The 23712-nt window shown below is 35.8% G+C and overlaps 1 protein-coding gene across 8 annotated transcripts in view; it reads left to right on the top strand.

Annotated features, from left to right (window-relative positions):
- DCAF6 (DDB1 and CUL4 associated factor 6) overlaps window positions 1-23712 on the top strand; it is a 75087-nt gene that overhangs the window by 13326 nt on the left and 38049 nt on the right. For all 8 annotated transcript variants that reach the window (XM_056499910.1, XM_056499900.1, XM_056499890.1 and 5 more), the window contains exons 2-10: window positions 2537-2598; window positions 8919-9011; window positions 11579-11764; window positions 15095-15208; window positions 16229-16364; window positions 18157-18371; window positions 20166-20259; window positions 21550-21669; window positions 21892-22137. In XM_056499910.1, the coding sequence (XP_056355885.1) occupies window positions 2537-2598; window positions 8919-9011; window positions 11579-11764; window positions 15095-15208; window positions 16229-16364; window positions 18157-18371; window positions 20166-20259; window positions 21550-21669; window positions 21892-22137 (1266 nt within the window). The remainder of the gene's footprint in view (window positions 1-2536; window positions 2599-8918; window positions 9012-11578; window positions 11765-15094; window positions 15209-16228; window positions 16365-18156; window positions 18372-20165; window positions 20260-21549; window positions 21670-21891; window positions 22138-23712) is intronic.

The following is a 23712-nucleotide window of genomic DNA, read 5'->3' as shown; positions in this document are numbered from 1 at the left end:
TTATGACCAAAGAATAAATAACTAAACACATATATAACAAATGATGTATGCAAACCTAACAACTTTTTAATGTTTTAAGATGGCCAAGTGTTGAGTATATGAGACACCTTATGTCTGCATTTTAGGTTTACTGAAACTCATATGGATACTGTGTTCTTATTAAGACCAAAAAAATTCCTAATCTAACAACAATGAGTTGTTTATATCTTTTGTCAATAGATTTCTGTAAGAAAATCAAAATTGAAACTGAAAGTGTGATTAGAACACAGTTACTGTTTCCTGCTTGCTGGTTTAAGTCATTTGGATTAAAACCAGAGCATACAGGAAGGAGAAAAATCTGTTGCTCTGTTTGTTTTTAAAAAATTAGTTTGAATCATTTTTGGTGTGTGTGTACAGAGGATTCTCAGTAAGCACCTGCCTGTTGCTCTGCAGACATCACCTCATTCCATGTATTTTATGCATGTAGTGCAATGCCCAACAATCATCCACTGGTATCAGATTTTTCTGATTTTTTTTTCCTTAGTTTTATGTTGCCCTATGGAGTTCTAAATTCTTAATGAAGTTATCCCATTGGAGGTAGTGTGATAGTGCTCTGTATTTTACATTACAGGATCAGCCTAGAAGCAAATTTTAAAATTTCTGTTATACAAAGTATACCTGAATACCCAAGCATGTAACAGGTGATATTCCCCACCTCAGCATTCACATTTGCTTACAAGCAATTGAAATCAAATTAATCTGAAAGTAGGAATCTTCATTAAAAACATGGAAATAATTTCATTTAACAAAAATAATAGGATTTCACTGAAAGGAACAATAAACCAACCATTAAGAATCTATGGTCAAAGTCTGTTCCTGGAGGTGGGAAAAATGTGTAAGAAGTGGTAATGAAAGCACAGTGAGCTAGGTAGATGTGTATTCCTAATCAAAGATACATTCTTGCTAGTAGAACATGTTGCATAAGATGTCATTATTTTAATCTTTCTCTAATAATGGTTATTCCTTGTTAATAGAAATTGTAGCAGCTGAGATGTCACAACTTCTATGCTTTATAAAATGGGGCATGAGAGAAGTCTGGCTTTTAGCTTTTTAAAGCTGTCTCAGGTGTGCTTTAAGTGCAAGTACTTTATAACCATTTTACCCACCAAGTACCTCCTCTTGAAACAGAAAAAATATTTTGTAAAAATATTTCCCAGAGTATGATCTTCATCTAATGTGGTACTTAAGCTGTGTTATGAGCAATTTTGAATTTTGGAGGTGGCTTCTAGTTCAAGCAAAACCAAGGTAACTATCCCAGACCTTGTGATGGAGGGAAAGCTGTGTGAACATTGGATGGGGTGCAGGTGTAGCTGCACAGCTGGTGCTGCTGGAAGGGTGTCCTGGCCTTTGAGGAGGGAGTGGGGCAGGGATACTCAGTGCCTGCTTCCAGACAGGTGGTTGTGAGGAGCCAGGTGTGGGTATCAAGTGTTCTTTTCGAGGCTGGAGAGTATATGGGAGAAAAAAAAAGCATTCAGAGGAAGCAGGTAGAGAGAGGAGCAGCTACTTTTCCAAATATGTGCTGCACTGCCAGAGGCAACACTGAGCTCTGACATGGTTCTGCCTTGAGCTGAACCAAAGCAGGTTCAGAAACATAGGATTTTTCAGATGTGGATTCTGTTGCTGTTCTTTTCCTGATTCTAGGTTTCTAAGGTTAATTTTAGTGAATTTCACAATTATATATTTGGAAAGAGTGCAGCTTGGCAAAGGCTTATAGTCTGATGCTCTTACCTGGAATGTTGTTCTGAGAGATGTACTAATAGAGAATAAAAAAAGGGGTAATGGTCCTTGAATTTAAGAGCTTTTGGGATTGAAGTTAAAAATATTAGGTTTATCGGTATTTTGCTTTTCTGAAAGTGCTTTCTGGGGAATATTAGGTTCAGTATAACCTGAGAGTTGGAGCCATGTGTTTAAACATCTTGTTCAGGAAAAGACCACATTTTAATCAATGTACTTTTTTTTCCCCCCTCTTCATATGTTTAGTGCAGTCGTGGTTTTGAGTGCAGTGGTAAATCAGTTTGTATATAGGGTATAGGGATATGAAAGTTCCTGGGGATTTGTCTTAATATGTGTTTATAGATTTCATCTTTATCCTTCATCTCTTCCTTTCACAGAGTTAATTTTTATGAAAAGGAATGTTACTGGTCTTAAGTGTTAAGTTTTCAGTTGCAAAGGTTGTACTGCTTGGACTATATTATACTTGCTCCCTGTCAGCTAAGTGAACCAAATAACTACAGGATTAATTTCTGTTTTCTTGCTATTAGTTTTAGAAGGAGCATCAGCCTGTGAAATGTTCATTTTGCATTTCTGCACTCTTATTAAAGGTGGTGGAAGAACCAGCAAATGTCTGGTTGTCCTAGGATTTGTAAAATGAGAACCATATGCATTAAATTTATATTCTGATTCTTTACTGTTTAGGTTTTTATCTGTGAAGGGTCATTAGCAGGCTCTTAACTACTTCAGGTTTTAAAAATTACATAATTGATATTTTTCTTCACAGGGAGAAGAGAATTTATCCAAAGATTAAAACTTGAAGCAACATTGAATGTCCATGATGGATGTGTAAGTCACTTGTTGCTTTTTTGTTTGTTAAAAATTTTTGAATTGTGATTTTGTTGCCATGGTAATAGTCCCTCAGTTTAAGAAGGCAAATATCTTATATTTGTATATTCAAACTGAGCTGGACCACTCTGCCTGTTGAGATCTACATCTGAATTCTCTAGCTATTTGTTTCTTCTTGAATACCTGACACTTTTACCTTTGAAGCAAAAGAAAATCCCATTCCTGTATCTTAATGCTGTGTCTACTGCTGATTAAATTAATCTCTCCTGCTATTTAAACATTTTCCTACCTTTTCAGTTAGGACTCATCTTAAATCTTGAAATGAAGGCTTTTTTTTTTGTTGTTGTTTTTTTGTTATGTTGTGTTGACTTAAAGCTTTATTAGTGTTTTGAGTGATTTATTTTCCAATTGCAAAAAGCAAATTGTCAAGTGCTACATTTGGACTTATAGACAATGAAAACAAAAATAAGCCTTCCTGACAGGCAGTAACATAACATGAAATATTGCTTATTTAAGTATTAATTTTTGAAAGGGGACCAAATATTTTAAAACATATCGTTTTAAATAAAAGCTTTTACCTAAACTAGGTTTCAGGACAAAGAGGCCATGTTACCTTTGAGGAATAGAGCAGAAATTCATGGTTTTTAAGGTATTTGATGTACAAGATATGTGAAAAATGAAAGTATTCTATAAAAAATCAAATGTAAGTGCAGCTTTTGTGCTTTACCATGTGTATTTCTGAAGCTGTTCAAATGTAAGGGTTATTTTAGCTTGAGTTGCTTGGACTTTTAATTAAGGAGTAATATAATTGTTAAGTAAAACAGTAGTAGTTTTATGGAACAAGTGTTGTTAACATCCAGCCTTGTTGATATCAGAAGTATGATTTTGATGTGCCTTTGTTTTTGTGGGCCTGGAAAGTCTGGGAAAGGCCAGGATTAGATTTGCTGTGTATAAAATATGAGCTACTTCTCCTGTGCTGACTACATTAGAAGTTTAATGTTCTGGTAGAGATGGTGTTGGAGTAATGAAACAAATATATACATTTCTCTTTTTTTTTTTCCAAGAAATGCTACAAGAATGATGATGTAAAGTCTCTTCCTACCCAAACAATTCTATGATTTTATGTGTATTTATTAATTTTTATATTTGAGATTGTAACAATGATACTTTACTTCTGAATTTCTTCTCTAAGTAATTTTTCATCTCCTTAAATACTTAAGATTAAATTTTTCAAGTTTCTCTTCCTGAAGTTGATAAGGACTTTTTTTTTTTTATTATTTCCTTGTGAAAAAAGTAGGTTTTTTCCTATTGAAAGAGAATATAGGAAAACAGTATTTGTTCACCACTTATTAAAATTGACTGATCTCCATTTCAATTATCTGCCTCCGTGTTGTGTAATAGAAATTGCAGATTTGCTGTTGGTGTTGCTTGAATCTACCTGATGGATATGTATTTGAAAACTAATTTTGATTTGATTGTGTTGGCTTTGAAATTATGTTTCAACATATGGCCTAATTGTTTTAGTGGATGGAAAATGCTTAAATTGTAAACTTACAGCATTATTTGCAGGTTTTTAAAATACTACAGTATTTAAATACAGTTTTGAAATGCTACAGTTTGAAAAAATGTCTTTAGAAGCTAAACTTGCTCAGAACTCTCCACCTTTAAGGACTGGGCTATTGGGAGTTTTTACCTCATTTACTGTGTGGTCTTTTGAAAGGAGTAATCTTTTAAGGCTAACAACCACTCAGTATAATTTCGTACTCTTTGTTTTAAAAAGTTCTGTGAAATAGAAATCAATGAAATTACAATGCACGTACTGATTAAACTCCTTATTACCATCAATGGTAATTAGGCTCTTTTTATTTTTCTTCTCTTCTTCCTACAACTGCTGATCAGCATGTATTTCAAATGTGGGGAATGAATACTATATTGTTTATTAAAAGATGTTTCTGGGTTTGGTTTTTGAATGACTGGGGTTTTTTTTAATAAAAGTTGGATGGCAGGGATCTGGGGCTTTCTTTGATCCCTTTCTGGTTAATTGGTGTTTTTAAGAACTTTTTCATTGCTCTGTTGAATAAGTTGTGACTTTTATTTTCTATGTAAAGCATGCTATGTAATTGGACACGGTGGACAACTTTCTTAAGGCAAGAAATTTTTTTACTAATTGAGGATAAAAACAAAGCCTAAGTTCCTACCTGTTACACAGAAGAGAGATCCTGTGGGAGATACAACTGTGTGTATAATCATACCCAGGCAGGATATCTGTGAAGAAGGGAATATTCCATGAATTACTTCACATATCCAGACTCTTGTAACAGTGATAATATTATAGCACCTTTTTGTTTAAAATCTGAGTATTTTCACCTCATAGTTTAGGGGCAATTCTCTTTGAAACAGTCCCATTTTCCCCTTGGTTTGAAGACAGTTTCTAGCAGTAGTGTGTGAAGTAATTGAATTGGTTCTGCAGAATTATTGATGTCTGGTAGTAGCCTTATCATCCTTCCAGGGCAGGATTTGTTTCTTTCAACAAGGTTCACATGGTCAAATTCAGTAAGATCATTTGTATGCCAGAACTTGCCATTTTCTGTGTTAGCTGTAAAGGGAGCTTAAGAAGATGAGGAAATGTAGAGTTAGGTGAGCTGTACTGTATGAAGTGATTAAATCCAAAGGAGAAATGTTGAAAGAGAAGCAATCTGGATGGAGAGCAATGAAGTGTGAGGAAAGTAGAGGATAAAAAACCTCTAAACCATACTGAATTGCAGTAAAAATACGGCTTATTTTCTTCCAATTTTTGTCCTGTGAAAGGTGAGGAAGGTTGAAATGCAGGATGTAGATGAAGCATTTGACATGAGTAAATACTACATTGTGAAATAAAGAGTATTACTGTTGGGGAAGGTAAATACCTGAAGGAGTAACTTCTCTTTTCTATGTATAGGCATTCAGATCAATTAAAAAAAAACAAACCAGCATCCTTCATGGCATTCATCTCCTTCAGGATGGCACTTAGGAACAAGTCCTTTTCAGACTTAGTCCTCTAAGCCAGGCTTAAACCAGTATAGGACCTTTGTGTTCTGTTAGAAACATGTACTCCACAGATGAAAAGCATTGCCTTTTTCATCCCCTTCTTTGCTTGGGGGACATTCCTGATATTCTGGATATCTACAGACATTTTTATTTATTTTCTTCTGTTTTTGTATTCTGCTGATCTCTTCTGCTCACAAGAATTAATTCTCATACCACTTTGCATGAAAGTGAGAAGTTTGCCTTTTTGGTTTTCTAAGGATTGGCTGCACTGCCTCCTGCATTGTCTTTGAGGAAAACACAGAGATAGTAAATTTATATCTGGCTAATTGACTAATGAATCAAAAGTGCCTGCTGGCTCCTTGCAAGGCTAGATGAGTGACAAATAAAATTAGATGCAATTAATAATGTGGACTACTTAATAGAAAAAAGCTAATTACAAATCCTTTGACTTTTCTTACGTTGTTAGTAATTGTCTGTCATTTGTGTTTGATGTATCCTTCCTTCTGGCTCCAACACCCTTTCCCAAGGTTTCCAAACTCTCAGAATAGGAACTGTTACAGTATGCTTTCTTGGGTGTTGAGTGGCAGTGCAGGTAGTACATTATCTACCTTTTTCAAAATAAAAACCAATTTTCTAACTAGTTCTTGTTTAACATTATATTTTAATAGTGGGTTTGCTACCATAGAATGAGACGAGACCTTTTTTAAAATTCTGGTTTTTTTAGCATTTGTTTTTAGTGATCCATATCCAAATTTATTTGGGTTATTCGGTGTTGGTCAGAAGTTGTACTGAACTTTGTGTGTATTGACTGGAAAGTCTCTGAAAGAAACCCAAAACAAGCTTATTTCACTGGAAAACTTGGTTACTTTTGGAGTCTTTTGTTGTCAGCAATGCTGAGAAGGCGATTTGGTACAGAATAAAAAAGCCTGTTTAGTTACAGACCTCTAGTACACATTTGGTTATGTCATCTTACTTCGGGTTTATTTTTTAACAACTTTGGTCTGAATAGGGTATATTGAAATTGCTCAACTGAGGCAATCATTGCAATGAAATTGGAATTTTGGAGGAGAATGATTGATGTCTTGTGTAAACTTGTGATGCTGCAATTTAGATAATCTTGTCTCCCTTTTGTGTTTTCAATGTTTCTCTGCTTTGCTGTCCTTCAGATTTTGGGTTTGTACATTAATATAAACATCCACCCCTCAATTTGTTTAATTTTTTGCGCTTTTTTCTCATATCGTGACTTTAAATTTTTCAGTAGCTTCCTTGGTTTTTTTTGGTGTTTTGTTCTTATTTCTATTCCTGTATTCTTAAAATTAGCATTTTTGTTTCTTTAAAGCAATGATAATAATATTTTTCTGCCTGAGAGGAAATGTAGATGAAAATAAACACTGTTGGGTTGTGTGTTTGCCCTCACTGTAGTGCTGTGCAATGTTTGACAACATTTTAGAGTACAGCCATTGTTAGGGCAGGTTATTTCAATGATAGATGGTTCTGGGGGCTAGTTGAAATTGTGGCTTTTGGTGATTGACAGCCAGAGTTATAAAATCATAAGAGTAGCCATACAAGGTCATACCAATGCTCACTGGGCCTGAAAACTTGGCCTTGAAAGTGGCCAGCACATGTTTTTGAAGGAAGTTGAGACGGGGCAAGCAGACAGTATTTAATGGGTGTTCTGCTTTAATGGGCAGGTGAAGGTGGAATCTGCACCTTTGTTTCTGATCATTTTTCTTTTCTCTTTGATAAATATGTATATCCTTCCACTTCTGGTATTTAGGGTGCTCCATAACAATGATTTTCAGTTTCATTAAAAAGCCATTTGTCATCTGTTTCTTTCATTTACCGCCTTCTATTTCCTCTACTGTGAAGATCCACGGAAAATTATTTTTTAACTTTTTCCATGTCATTCATGTTCTCATAAGCTTTTATCATTTCCCTTCCCTAGAGCAGTAAAAATTATTTGCTTCTTGCAATAAAGTGTTAGATATCTGTGAGCACCCCAGTAATTCCTTGTCATAATTTCTCTTTCCAAATGGGCAGTAATAGAAATGGAGAATACGGGAGCAGGATACGAACCCAAACTGCGTAGTGTGGAAGACGTGGGATTGCCATGCATGGATGTATACCCTGCTCTTCTGTGCATTTCCTAATAAATCCTAACAATTTGACTGCTGCTGAGCACTGAGCTAACCCTGGCATAGGCATGTTTGTTTAACACTAAGATCTCTCCTCAAGTTCCCCCACCTGACAGTGTCAAGGTGGTGTTGTCCCTGTGATCCACCTGAAACTGCTAACTCTGGTTTTGCAACTAATCCAAACTAAACTTGATATTAAAACAGTTACTAGAATGGGTGTATTTGTTTTGAACAAAACTTATTTTTGTTTTGGGGGGGGCTCAGAGTGAAACATTTGAATAAACAACAACAACCCAAAAAAAGTCATAAGAAAATAATTTATAATGAAGTGGGTTTTCTTACCAATTCTGTAATCCAGTCTGGTACATCACACTAAGGCAGCTGTTCTGCCAACAGAATCTAGCCAGCAGAAAATGGTGGTGGCTGCAGTTTGGCACTTGAAGGTATTTTAGAGGCTTACTTGAAATAATAATGGTCTTGCATGCAGTCTTTGGTGCTTGTGCATGAGCTGCTGCTTGGAGGATAACTTTTGAGCTTCCTCGATTTTGAGTGCTTTCACAGCTTTGTTTCACTGACACATTATCAAGCACAGTCTTGTGAAAAGGAGAATTGATAAGGAAATGTGTTGTTAAGTTCTCCCAATACAATTCTGTACCTCACTGTAGGATTCTTCTTTCCCAGCATACTCACACTTGCAAAAGGGGTCTGGGATGGATTCTCCAGTGCTTTTCCCTGAGAAGGTGTAATCACTGAAAAGTGTGCAAAGCAATGGATGGTCAGAATTTGGATATGTGAAGATACAATAATGAAAGCACTGTGATGCCATCCAGTTCAAATTCAGAGAACTCTCTATGGAGTAGATCTGGTACATTAAAGCACCTGAGTGTGTAAAATTGTGGCTACTGTGGGAAGCTTAATTTACCTAATGAACTCTTGAGGAGCAGAGGGAGTTATTGAGATGCCGTAGGTGAAGCAGGTGATTCCCTTATCAATTTGTTTTAAAAACACCATTTTTTTAATGCTAGCTGCTTAGAAATTACATCATTTCAGTTGAATTTGTTAACTCCTATTTCTGTAGTGTTGGATGAATATTAATGTTTAATATGGTGAAAATTGAATTAATGCAAGTCTAAACGATTTTTTTTTAAATTCATGCAGGTGAATACAATTTGCTGGAATGATACAGGAGAATATATCTTATCTGGTTCAGATGACACCAACCTGGTAATTAGTAATCCCTACAGCAGAAAGGTAGGTTTGTTTCTGGCTGTTTGTTAATTTTCAAACAGGATGCAAATTACTATTTTTCAACATATTGAAGATATTTTTTAATATATCAGTTTTCAGCTATTAATTATCATATGACAGAGATACCACCATTCACTTCCTACTGTATATAAATGGGGATAAAACTTCACAGTTCTTTAAATCCTGAGAGTTCTAATCCTTTGCGACATTGGTATTATCCCATTTTACGGTACATGGCCGGGCACAAAGGGAACATGGTCTCACCACAGATTAGTGTCAGGACCAGTAATAGGATTCTGTAATTCTCATGAAATCTTACAGTCAGATAAACTATTTTCCTCTCACTTCAGTTTTAAAATATTGTATTTTTTGCTCTGTGTAATGTACTGAATTGTCTTTCTGTGTAATGTTGATGGGGCGCCAGCCTTGATTAAAATAGTTCACTCTAATGTAAAATTACATTGCCTTATGTGTGCCTGCAAGTGGATGGGGATTAATTTGTACTGAAATAAGGGTTGCAATGCAGCTGAAAGACTCCCAGTAGTGCCAGCTGGCATCCATCAGCTAGTGGCACTGTCCCACACTTTTCTCTTGAAGATGCTGCTGATAGTTTGGTAGACAGATGCTCTGAGCTCCTCTCAGAGGCTGAAAACTAAATCCTGAGGTCATACTCAGAAATTAAATGTGTGGGAGAAACAAAAGGTGTGTTTGGTATGGTGGAAGAGAGTTTGAGTAGAAAACGATATTTTACTTTCCTGAAGGATTGTGGTGGGAAGATGGTGGTGGTTTGGAGTTGCCTATGCCTATAGGTAAGACCCTTTTGCCCACCTCCCCAAATAAGCCATGGCTTCCAAAGTTCATCTCTTTCTTTCAATTACTGGTGTCAGCCTGAAGAAGTTCAGATCAGTTTCACTAGATAGTGTTTCTCTTGGACTGGGAGTTCTGCTGGAAAAGCAGTATCCAAGACAGCTATGAAGTGGATGATGGACATATTCCAAAGTAAGAGTTGGTGGAGTGACTTGCAGAGTAAGAATTTTTCATGCAAATAAAGGATGTTCAATGTAATTTATTGTGCAGAGTTTATTTGAATGTCCCACTATGGGATAGTTGCTCATTATATAATTTTTACATTAAAATATTGTAATACTTTAAAAGGTGCTGCAATTAAGCTTTATGCTTTCCTGGGACAATTTCCTCCCCCCCCATTGTATACTTCTCTGCTTAAGCCTAATGAGGAATATGGGAGATGTTTTTTTTCTTTTTTTATTTTTCAGTTAGCTGAGTTATTTATTTTTTGTAACAGCAGAGGAGAAGATGATTTTTAATTATTTTTTCTCCAATACATGCAAATGCAATTATAAAACAGCAGGTACCAGCAAGAAGACTCAATGATCAGGTTATTCCTGCAATGTACTAGAGATATGATTTTTAATGAGTGTTGCAATTGTGTTAGCCTATTTTCTCTGGCTTGAGTAAGAGAATCAATACAGGAAAAGGCAGCAAATTGGTATCAGAACTGTGCTGTAATTCTGTCATCTTGGCAAATATCCTTATCACCGTATTTTCTGTTATTGTCTAGAATACCAAAAATAGATTTCAGCCATCAATATTTTGTATCTTTCAGAATATGCAGATACACTGTTAAACTTTTTTAGTGGGAATTATTGAAAAGGTGTGAAATAGCACTTCTGAACTGTTAGGCATGAGCTGCTACTGAGACAGAAACTTCATTTGCAAAACACTTCCTTTGATTAAGTTAATTGAGTGGAAATTTGGAAGTAATTTTCATACTGTAAACAACTTGGTAAGTATTTTTTTCCTAATGGGAGTTGTGAAAATGCAGTTTGGTTCAAGTGCTGCAGATGTGGGAAATAAGGATATAATGTTCACTTGTTCACAAGAAAGCATGTGGAGGTTTTTTCAGTTTTGGTGGGCTAATTATGTGAGGAAGAATAAAGAGCCACCACAAAGTGTTTGAAATCAGCTGTGATCGTGAAGTAAACAATAGGTTTCTCTGCTTTCCTGTAGATAAATGAGAGACTAGGTCAAGTCCTGGTTTATTGCCAAGCATAATCAAGTTCTTAAATGTTTATTTGTTTTTGGCTAGTTTTAAAACATCCTTCCTTATAAACTTCAGTTCTCCTTTTTAGAGTAAGTTTAAGAGTAACATAAAATTTTAAAGTCTATAAAGTTGGCTTGGATTACAGTGCCTACAACATCTCAGACCTTCTAAGTCTCTCCTCACTGACATTCTGGGTGGCTGCGCCATCATCCTGGCTAATGTTTCACTTTGAGAAGCCAGATGTGAAAACAAAGGTGGCAGCTGCATTCCAGTCCTTGTATTTTGCAGACTGCTTTGTGCAAGTGCCTGAGCAGATCTCTCTTGTAGAACCACGTTGTTCTTAGAAGAAATTTGATGTAAAGGCAGTTTCTCTGTTCTGTTGGATTGAACTGTCGGTCCCTGGCAGCCTGTGCATAACTGATGTTTCACATTCCCAGTTTTTTCCATTCTTTATTTGCTTGGAAAATGTTGAACCTGCTGCAACCTCCCTTTTTTCTTTGTTCTTTAGGTTCTCACAACAATTCGCTCAGGACACAGGGCCAATATTTTCAGTGCAAAGTTCTTACCATGCACCAATGACAAACAGATTGTTTCATGTTCTGGAGATGGAGTCATTTTCTACACGAATGTTGAACAGGATGCAGAGACCAACAGGCAATGCCAGTACACCTGCCACTATGGGACTACCTACGAGGTACCTCATGAAATATATCACAGTTTAAAGATGGATAAAATACATATTGTATTGTGTTGTTGCACAAGATTTTAACCAAACTCCTGAAAACTTTGTTTCAGTGCATTAAGAGTTACAGAAGTTTTTTTTGGTCATTTTTGAGTTTTTTTTTTCCTTTTAAAAAGTAGGCTTGAACAGAGAAATGTGCTGTCTAAATTAAATGGAGAACTTTGCAAAAAGTGGTGCTGTTAAGACCACTTGCAAATATGAATTTACCTTCACTGGATGAATGTTCTGCAGAGCAAAACAAATTTAAATTGAGCTCTGAATTTCTTCCTGAAGTAGATTTTGGGGGGTGGGGGAAGTGACTGTTTTGCATTTTTATTTTTATTCTTCCCCCCTGCTCCTCCCCTCTTCCCTGAACTTTTCAGCAGTTTCATGCCTTTTTCACAATTTAAATCCTTCTAAGAAATGCTTAGTTCAGCATGTGTGAACAACTTAGTCTGAAAAATATGTTTACAGTGGTAGATAATTTTTGTATTGTATATTCTAGTTAACTCTTTAGGTGTAAATTTAGCCGCAGTGTTTTCAGTCCTCCCCTGGAAGTTTTGTTGATGTAAATTAGGCAAGTGAGGAAGCAAAGTGTTATTAAAGTTAGGAAGATAGTAAGGATTTATTGTTCTATCTGCTTCTTTTAAATAACAGCAAAAGCTACTGCTTGCAAAACTTACTGTGGTTAAAATAGAAAAAAATTGCAATTTTTTTCTTAGGTTATAAATGTTCCTGCTTTTTCACTGTTTATTTGTTGGGGCTCTTTTACAACTACTGCAGTACACACAAAGGGGGAAAAATTCCCAAATGCTTTGGGTTTTTATCTGTTCAGCTCAGGTTTCATAGCAAGCTTTTAGATCACCTTCTTTGCATGTTAAGTGAACAAGATCTTTAAGAACTTCTCGAAAAAGAATTGGAGTGTATTAAAAAAGAAAGTGGCTGAAGTACTGCCAGAGTTAATTTTTTTTTCACGTAGTAAAAGTGTCCTTATGGTTATAATTACACCAATTACATTTCCCTGCTATATTGCACAGTCAAAATGGTCTTATTTGGGATGATTTTTATTCAGCAATAATGTAAACAAGAATGACATGAGTGTGATACAGTTTTGGTTGGTTTTGTTGCTTTTAAACACTGTTAATGTAAGGAATATTAAAACCCCTATATGACATTGGCTGTTCTAACAGCTCTGTCTCTTTATGAAGTTATTTTTCTTATCCTGTTTTGCACTGAAGTTGAGAGGTTCCTGGAGTGGAGAGATAATTTCTAAATATTGTGATGTTACTGCTCAGCTGTATGTAACCACATCATCATGTTAAATATAGAACTTTGACTCACTGGGTTCTCTAAATAACAAAAGCTAAAAGCCGCCCCTGAGGTACCAATTCTAAATTTGAATGTGGTTTGGATTTATGCAGCTCTTGGAATTTGTGGCAGTTGAAGACATTACAAAAACATGAAACGGAGGAAGGTGGAAGTTGGTGTAGATTGTTGTAAACTGTGAGAAAATTTTACAATTGTTTTTAGTGAGAATAAAATAAGTAAAGGGAGAGGCTCTTGAGACACATTTCTGAAGAATTTATTGTTTGTACAAGGCCTTGACAAGTTTTTTTTTCCTCAGCCAAATCTTTTCTTTATTGCTCTTCATGTGAATTGCATTTCAGAAAGAGAACGTGCTTTTATGTACACCTCTTAACTTGCTTGTTTTAAATACAGTAAAATGATCATATAGCTATAAGCTTTTAAAGTTAAGTAGCAAACAAGTGTTTAGTTAGTAAAACACCCATTATATATATATATATATATATGATGGGTATTTGTTGAACTTAAATGTAGTAATTTTGACTCAATTATTGGAGCTTGCCCTTTTCCATTTCTCTAGTTTAGTGTTTATAAAGTACTTAGTATGTTTATGAACACTGCACATAAAAGTTGCCATGTGTGAGTTATATTACATGTATAGGGTGAAATAGCATTAGTGTGAACGAAAATAAAATACAGCTACTAGAAATGAGGTTGCCACGTTCAGCAACATTATTGGACCAAAATGTTTTCACTGAAAGCTCTGCTAAATGCTTGAAGAATTTACTGGATTGAAAAACAGTTGCTAACTTTTGTAACTATGCAAATAAAGTTAATTTGTACAAAATGTGTAGTGGAAAAACAGCTTTTTCGATATGTTACACTGATATATTGAGGGAAAGTGGTCATAGCTCAGAAGTTTATTGTTCTGTTAGTATTTGAACCTTGGCTTTCTTCTTCAAATTAAGCTTCTTATTTGACTCAGCAAGCATTGTCTCAATTATTTTGCTGAGTCTTAGAAGAGAGGCTGAAGCCTTCAGCTGTTACCTTTGTAGCCCCACTTCAGGTCAAGAGATTTGCAGATATCCATAAATTACTTGGATTAAGAATTTTGGGTCATGGGGGTGATAAATCATCTCATTTAAAATGTTAAAGAATCATTAATGATCTGTGTTCAATAAATGTATTACATTATTAACCATTGTTGTTGCTTTATAAATTTCTACTGATAGTAGCAGTAGTGTAGGAAAAGTAAAATACTGCCACAGCATTCTGTTTTTCGTTTTAGGAGACAGAGTGTAGATAAACTGGCATTTTCTGTGCATTCATTAACCTGTGGAATTCAGGTCATATTTAACATTATGGTCACTTTAACATAATGTCTTGAGGAGGCTTTAAATGAAGCCATTTATGTGAGTTGTCCCTAGCTGGAGAAGGGCTGAGCTTAGGAAAATGGTTCAGTCAATACTCAAAAAAAAAAAAAAAAAAAGTTGCAGTGAGGAGATGCTTGATAACAGCCCTTACTGCAGACCTGCTGTAAGGAACTAGCTATGAGGTAAAGGAATTGCCCAATGGGAATAAAAGCCATTTAGTATTTTCAAGGCATTCAGACTTCTGAGGACTTTGTAATTGTCTCCTATTACTTGATAGAGAATAAACTGAACTTTTGTTGAATTGTTGAAGCAAACTGATAAGTTATCTAAAAAGTGATTGCAGTAAATGTATGTTGTGTATTAAAAGATAATAGAAACAACTGTAAGCCTTGACCTATGGATATTTAATCTTATGTGACATTTAAAGGTTTCCTTTGACTTCAGCAGTTCAAACCTTTTCTTGAATATGAATAAACATTAGTTTTTCAATTTTTCTTATTACTTCACTGGAAAGCTTGATTTGAGTCCTAATTGCCTTACTGCTGCTTCTAATATTGTTTTTGTTTTTAAATTACTGCTATTTCTGGAGATATTAATATTCTTATTTTTTCTTTCTTTTGAGCAGATTATGACAGTACCAAATGATCCCTACACTTTCCTTTCTTGTGGTGAGGATGGCACTGTGAGATGGTTTGATACTCGCATCAAAACAAGTTGCACAAAGGAAGATTGTAAAGATGTAAGAATTAAACCTTTTAATAAAGATTACTTTAATAATAATAGTAATAATAATCTTTTAATAAAGATTACCTACATGTAGAGCTGTGTATCACACAAATACACAATATGTATTCTGATAAAGCTTTTAGAAGTAATAGATTTCAGGGTCATTGGTGGGGATGGATGACAGTATGTTTCCCAAGAAACAATAAAAGTCTGGGGAGTCTTTTTTTATTTTACTTTTTCATTTTTAATATATCCTTTGGCATTTTTTATTTTATAAGCTTTGGTGTGAGGCTTCATATATGATAGAAAAGATTGTCTGTTGAAATTGAATCTCTTAGTCTGGTTTACACTAATAATGCAGAGTGCAAAACTGGAAGCAAAAAATGAGCCTTGAGAATCACCTGCAGCCTTGTCCCTCTGTAAGAAAAGATTTGGAAATGAATTGTATTAGATTACTGGTATGACCAGTGTCCACTGTGTTTGAATTTTAGAAACAATTTTAATATTGAATTGGAACAAAACTACCAAAGTATGTATTGCTAGTCTTGATTAATTTTGTTCAGCCTTGTGCATATTTACCAGTTTTAGGGGTTCCTTTCAGTTTTTTTCCTTCTACCCAGTTATCTTCCTGTAGATGGAACCTGTTCTGATCCTTTAATTGATTTAAACTGTTTCTGCATACTTAGTACTTTTCCACTTTCACAGTTACTGTGTTTCCATAAGAAAATCCAAAGTGCAAGGTAGTTTATAAATCTGTAGTTTTTAGCTTATCTGTTTTTAAATGTTCCTGTGTCTTTGTTTTGGTTAGGTTTCTGTTTCAGTAGTTGTGGTGCCAGTTGCCATTTTCTTTCTCTGATAGTTTTCCTTCTATGCAGTGGCTTTTCTGATAACACATTTATGGTCTGTCTTCACAGGCCAGACCTATTTTCTCAAAACCTCCTTGACTAAGGGAGGGGGTCTTACAAAGCAAAAAACAATTATACTTCAAATGTTCAGATCTATTATTTCAATGCTGCATTTTTGTATGTTCCAGGATATTTTAATAAACTGTCGTCGTGCTGCCACCTCTGTTGCTATCTGTCCACCCATCCCCTACTACCTGGCTGTGGGCTGTTCTGACAGCTCAGTGAGGATCTATGACAGGAGAATGCTTGGCACAAGGGCAACAGGTAGGAGTGAGTGTGCAGTGAGCATTTCTACCCACTGGCAGTGCCAAATTCAGGTTGTTTTCAAAACAGGTGGTGACTCAAGTGTAACATTGCAGAAGTATAGCTTCCTTCTCTGGGAGCTATGGTTTGTAATAATAGAGTCATTTCACTCTAATATTTGCTAATGCAGAAATCTTCAAAGAAGTAAACTTAATCTCTTCATGCATCTTCGAATGCATTGTGTACTGAATGCAGAAAAGGACATTTTGTAAATGTCTCTTATTTTGTCCTGAAACGTGTGATTCCAGCATTCCAGAAAGCCAGGGACTGCAGACCCCTGAATTTTAATTAAGTTCTTGTCTTGTACTCTACCAGGCTGGAACTTGATCCTTCTTGTGGGAGGAGATCTTATGAACTCCATAATATTCTGCACTGTGCTTGCCTTTGCAGTAGTTATTGCTGTATCTAACACAATTTCACTAAAAATCTGCAAATTCCTCAGGTGAAAGCTGGCACGCTTCAGATGCTTACCTAAGGATTTTATTAAAAAATTTCAGGTGCTCAAAACTGTATTATCTCATTTTAACATAGCTCTTGGTTATAATGTATGATCAGTGTTTGGACACTAGGAATTAATAATGCAGCTGTGACATTTGTGTCAATAAGAAGCAGCACAAAATTTGTCATTTTGTGCAGCGTTTTCCTGTTGATGACTGTGGTGGAGGAGAAAGGGAAGAGTAAGGATCACTAAACATAAAAATATCCCTCCCATCAGGTTGATATTGTATAAGATCTCTCCCTTTCATCACAGGGGTCAGCAAAATTCTGTGAGAAGTGCCTGGGAACAGATTCTGGGTGTTGACTAAAATGTCCTGTGTGTGTACTCTGGTATTGTACAGTACAGGAATAGCATGAATTTGGCCTGGAGAGCAAAGGAGACAAAAATCAAGATTTTGAAGACTGGTTTTTAAAAAATATTATTATAGTGTTCTGTTGCTTGTTTGGGGTTGTGTGGAGTCTTTGTTTTTCGGTTTTTTTTTTAGGAGGTCAATTATTCTGTGTCAAGTGAGCATTTAATTTAATAGAGATTTTAATTTAATAATTTCTGCCATGTAGTTGACAGTTACATGTCAAATTAAGAGGTTTTGGAACAGTAATTTTTCTCAGTATTAGAGCTTCTTATAGGTAATTTTCATCTGCTCACAAACTTGTAATTCTAGAATTTAGGATTGTTTTAACGTTTGGATTGGAGGTGAGTGATCAGGAAAGCATGGTAAAGTCCAATGTAATGTATAGTTCTGCTGTTTCAAAGTGTTTCTGTTCTGAAGAAAAATTAGTATATTTTTTTTAATTAGGTAAAAAAGAGATGCATGACCTAAATTTTCAAAATTTCATGTAAGGAATTCCTTTCTCATTTGTGTGTAGATATAGATTTGCATTATTGTTTTGTGGTTTTTGGCTCTGAAATTTGTACCACATTTGACACATAGCTTCCATACAACACCATGTGGTGGGTATGTGAGACATTTATATATCTGTGTGTGTGTTTTCATCTTTTATTTTTTTGTAATGTACATAACATTTGTAAACAAAAATGATAAAGACTGTAAAATCTGATACGTCATTCTCCAGATCAAAATTATTGCAGAAACTACAGGATGTGTAGCTTTTCCCTGATTATCTTTTGTTGGATGCCAAATAAGGGGTTGATGCCAAATAAGCTATTGAAAATTTGCAATAGTAAATGTGTAATTCTATTCTTCCTCCTCTCTTCCCCTACTCTTTTTATCTTTTTACTTTTTTCCATATAAAGGGAATTATGCTGGCAGGGGCACTGTTGGAATGGTGGCACGTTTTGTCCCTCCTCATCTCAACAACAAATCCTGCAGGGTGACATCCCTGTGCTACAGTGAAGATGGCCAAGAGATCCTTGTGAGCTACTCCTCAGATTACATTTACTTGTTTGATCCCAAGGATGACACAGCACGAGAGCTTAAAGTCCCTTCTGCAGAAGAGAGAAGGGAAGAGGCAAGTGATAAAGATGCCCTCCTTTTGTGTTTTATGTTTTTTAACTTGCAGCACACAAGAAATACCATCAGTCGTGTTTTCCTTTAATCTGAAAATAATGTTGCTGGTTGTAGACTGAGGTGTGACAAGTAGATTGTCACACAAATGGTGTATTTTCAATGCACATTTATTTATGTATTAATTTACAATATTTTGTCACTCTGATTTTCTTTCTCATCTGATTTCCCTCTCTTAGAGATGAGAAGGCATCTGCCTGAACCTTGGGTCATAAGACCAGCAAGGGGTGGCTGGTCACTCTGTTCTGTTACTTTTCATGCCATGAGAACCATATTCCTTGAAATCAAATGTTAATACTCCTTGATAAAATTATCATTTCATGACAGATAAGAGAGTACAAGATGTTTAGAGCCAGGAGGTGAGCCACTGTTACTGAGCAGTATTAAAATTTTCAAAACTCAACCAGCTGTTAATTCTCAGTTCAGTTACAATGATGCTGACACTTCCAGTCTAAGTTTTCTGTTTAACATAAATATAATGCCTTTAACTACAGTGAAGATGTTTCTGTCTCTCCCTTCACTCTCCCAGCCATCCATTGCTTTTTTTTCTGGTATTTTGCTCACCCTTTCACAAACTCTGTATCCTGAGTTCCTCATCCTTGGTCCGAGGCCACAAAGGAGTTCTCAGTGGGTTGTCAGCATCCTGCTGTCCTCATCTGCAGGAACAATGTGATGATAATGATGATTTCTCTTTCCTTTTTGCTGTGAGAAGTTTGATGTTGACATTTCCTTCCTCCTTTTCTTAGAGTGTTTGGAACCATTTTTAAACATTTTTCAGCATGATGGATTTCCTTAGTCAGGAATACAGTCAGGAATTTTGCTTTTAAATGCTTATTCTTTGTCCTTGTTGTTATCCATAAAAGTGTTGTTGCTTGGGTATTTTTATTTCAGTCTGGCTTAAAGTTGTATTGAGTGGAAGAAATGTAAAGACTTCTTCCCAGATCTTCTGGTGAAGTCATGAAAGTTAAAACTTTGATATGCTTTCACCACAGGGTATTTAGTTTAAAATTGTGAGCAGTTTCTGGGTTGGTTGATTTTTTTTTTGGGTTTTGTTCGTTTATTTGGGGTTTTTTTGTTGGTTTCTTTATTTTTGTTTAGGCCAGAAATATCTAGCCAATCCACTTGACTTCAAACTCTGACCTGCCTTTCTAAATTAGCAAAGCACTCCCTGTTTCTCTTGAAGTTGCTGAAAGTAACCCCACTCATTTAGTGATTGTTTTATACTTCCTGCTGCAAAAAAAGCCTTATAAGAACTGAAAAGAATTTAGGTTAAAAAAATAATTTGCATAAAATGTCCTTTTTTAAAACAAAAAGTCTGATTTTTTTCCTTTTGTTTAATTACAAGTCCACATCTCATTAAGTTGAAAGTCCCATACAGTTTTTAATGTGAAGAGGTGAATATTTCTGCAGAATTCAGGCTGAATTTAAGAAAACCTTAATCATTATTGGTCACTATAGAAAGATTCAATTAACATGATGAAGTCAGTTTAAAATAAAAGCTGCATTAGTTCTGGGATTCATTTATTTATTCTGTTAAAGCTAAAACTTGTGCTATTTTGTTGGTAAGTGTTGTGCTTGTTCATGGTTCTGAACATAAGGCTGACATTCTGTGTTTTGGTGACAGATATGAATTTAGGTGACTTAAGAAAATTGAGATTTATATTTAGGCTTAGAATCCTGTACTGTAGAACATAAATAGCTGTGTGATGCCTTTTTCTCTCCTTTTCTCTTCCCCCAGTTACGTCAGCCTCCCGTCAAACGTCTGCGGCTCAGAGGGGATTGGTCAGACACTGGGCCAAGAGCAAGGCCTGAGAGTGAGAGAGAGAGAGATGGTAAAAGCATTTGCATTTGAAGGGGGCTTGTTGTCTTTGCTGCTGTATTTTGTTGGGGTTTTGGTTTGGTTTGGCTTTTTTTCTTGGTTTGGGTTTTATTTTACAGTTTTTCTGAAGTCCGTGCTTCAGATTGTTTTAACAACCAGCCAAGCCTTAAGATGGTTTTTGTAGAGTTTAGCACAGAGCTGCTATTGTACCATGGTTTTTAGAAGTGAAAATATTGAAAATATTCTTACCAGGAAAATTATATTATTTCAGTTAGGCTGATGTAAGTAAAGGAGAGCTTTTTTTCATTGTCGTTGCTCAGGGACTAACATCAGCACTTTTTTCTTTGTAGTCACACCTCACATACAATCACAATTACAAATGAAATGCTCTTTAATGGTTACATTAGGGGACTGGAATTCAAAGCAATAGGATTCTAATATTGTACTTTTCATTTTTATAATGCCATTTAGTAACACAGGGTGGCTAATTTTTATGCTTATATTTTTATGTTTATAATATATTACTCAATTGCTTGAGATTTTAGCAAATAAAACATTTCCAAAGCTATGCTTGGGTGTCAAAAATTGGGATACCAAAACAGGGCAGAGCATTTTTCATCACTCATCTTAATTTTGATCTAATAGTGTGTTTCTGTTTAAATCTGACAAGCTGTGGGGTTCCAAGTATTTGACTCTAGTTTTCCTCCCTTTTCTGCCTACAGTTTTTCTTTCCAGGTTTTTTGTGCTGTTGTTCTCATTTTCCTGCTTCCCCAAACTAGAATAGATTCTGTACCTGACATAGGCAGTAGGAGATGCTGCTTAAGGACAGAACATGAGTCTGTCCTCTTAGTCTGTCTTTTTGCTCCTCCAGTATCTGGAATTCCTGGATTAGAAAAATTGGGGGGTGTGATCCCATCTGCTCCTTTACAATCTGCATGTGGTTCTGTTGCCTGTGGGTTTCTGAAATCCCTTTTTTGAACCTGTTGATATTATTTCCTGTGGCATCATTAAACAGACCAAAAAGTCTGTTTTCTTTGGCTGTTGCAATTCCATTTTTTGTGTTTTAAGATCTGAGCTCCTCTGCTTGAGGTATAGGAGGGGAATGAGGGATCTTGGCAGAGGGTCAGAGACCTGTACTATGGAAATGAGGATAGACAGGGTCATTGGGAACAGGCTGAAGGGAGCTGTTTCTTGTGGGAGAAAGATGTAAGGAGTGGTCTCCACTCCTGGAAGAAAAGGTTGGGGGGGAAAGGTACTTTTTGGTAAACCTGTAGATAAAACTTCAGCACCACTTGTTCTCCAGGGGAGCAGAGTCCTAATGTCTCTCTGATGCAGAGGATGTCAGACATGCTGTCAAGGTGGTTTGAAGAAGCCAGTGAAGTCGCACAGAGCAATCGAGGACGAGGAAGATCACGGTCCAGAGGTGATTTCCTTCTTTTCAACAATGGTTACAAAAGAAATTGTGTTTATAGTGGATGTTGAGCCTTGCAATATCAGCCTTTCCTAGGTGTAAACAAAATCTTAGTACACTGAAGAACTGAGCACATTTGTTTATAGGAATGGTAGTGATAAGGGCTCTTTAGAGGAAGAGTAAGTTTACTTTTGTGCTCTTTTTCTTGCTTTTTTGTTCTATTTTTAATCAAAGGTGGGACTAATCGGACAGATGCTCCTGCTACTAATAACATGGCACCCAGTAGAGAATCAGAAACTGCAATGGAAGTAGATGGTTCTGAACAGCTTCCATCATCTTCCTCTTCTACCATGTCAGCTCAAGCTCCTTCAACATCATCTTCGACAGAAAGTCCCCCTTCAACTTCATTACTGTCCTCTCCTGATAATGAGCAAAGGCCTTCTTTAGGGGCCTCAACTCAGCCTGTGCTGCATCAGTCTGGTGAGAAGAAATCCATCTTGTCATTGTTTATGAAAAATAAGAAACAATTCTCTTTTAGGATGTTTTGGGTAATTGATTTCCAGCTGTTTTCTTCCTTGCACATCTTTAGTGAGACTTAGGTGTTTTATAGTTACCAAGAGGTTGCAGCTGTGGTTTAAAGAAAAAGTAAAACCATCAACTCTATACCTTTGTCTGAAAAAGAAATTTCCAGGAGGATCACCAGTATTGTATTTTGAAGTAGAAATAAAAACTTTTTGCTGGTTGTTTTTTTTTTTTTTTTCTAAATTTAGTGTTGTCTTCATGGAGTATAGTGACATCTTGCTCTCTTCCATTGGGATTTGGCTGTAGCAGCATCAGTGCAATGTGCCTGTTAAAATCGGGATGTAGGGGATGTCTCCTTCAGGAGGAGCCTCCATCCTCAACATTTCAGAGTCAGCAGGTTGGGTTTTAACTTCTCAAAAGTATTTATATAAAGGTTCACCTGGCATGACATTCCATTCTTGGTAAATAAGTTATACCACATATTGATAATTAAGTCTGTATATCTTGAAGAAACTCATCTGTGTTTAATACAGACTTACATTCTTCTTGGGGGAAAAAGAAGGAAGTACATTCTGCTGTCAGAATGCCAGAAATTAATTTGGGTAGTAAAAGAGCACCTTATGCTTTGACTTGACCTTTTCCATCTCAATGCCACAGCCTTTAGAATGGAATATTTTCACAAGAGTTTATTTTCATTTTTTTCAAGTGGTTTTCTAGGCCTCACAGTTACAGTAGAAAGGTTGATGTGACCTGAAAAACCAACAGGTTGAGACCTTCTGTCATATATAGATTCTATTGTAAAAAATCAAGCTCTGTCTTTTTCAGGCCTTAAATTTGATATTCTGGAATACAGGAGGGATGGGAATTTCCTAGGGGAGAGTGTGCCATTCAATGTACTGTGTCTGCTGCAGCCAAAATCTTTGGGATGGGTGAGAAATGCTGAGGTACCTGGTATCTGAAAGACAAGGAAGATAAAGAGAAGTTGAAATTCATTAAACAGTCATCCGTGTTTTTATTAGTATTTGTGTGACCTTGCCACAATTAAGTTTTTTCACAATACACACACAAAAAGATGATTGAGGGTCTACTCTAATTCAGTGCAACCCAATTTAGCTGCCACTATCTTTGATCCAGAGGGATAGCCATCAAAGAACACATGTACCATTACCAAAGGTCCATTTTGATCTATTTGAAGTATATGCTTTATTCTGGAACTTAGATTGGCCAGGAGAGTATCTGCCATATTAAAAATAATTGCTTCAAGGTATGTCATTGAAAATTTGTGGGTTTCAAGAAGATAATGCACCAGAGGGGATTTCTGGAATTGTGATACATTTTCTAGCCTATATTTTAAGGAATCTGTGCTGACCAGGAATCTGCTTGAATTTCTAAGCAAAAGTTTATTCAGGTAACATGAAGCTGAAGTTGTAATTTCTTAATTCAGCTCTTTTCTAAGAGCATTTTTTCTTTCTTTTGTTAGAGTTTGGACTTCAGAATATATTTAGTTTTGAAAGGGGTAGTGATGGTTGTTTG

The sequence above is a fragment of the Oenanthe melanoleuca genome, chromosome 1 (assembly GCF_029582105.1).
Source record: "Oenanthe melanoleuca isolate GR-GAL-2019-014 chromosome 1, OMel1.0, whole genome shotgun sequence".
NCBI lineage: Eukaryota > Metazoa > Chordata > Aves > Passeriformes > Muscicapidae > Oenanthe > Oenanthe melanoleuca.
The sequence above is the reverse complement of the archived record's forward strand: the minus strand, read 5'-3'. Positions and strand labels throughout refer to the sequence as shown.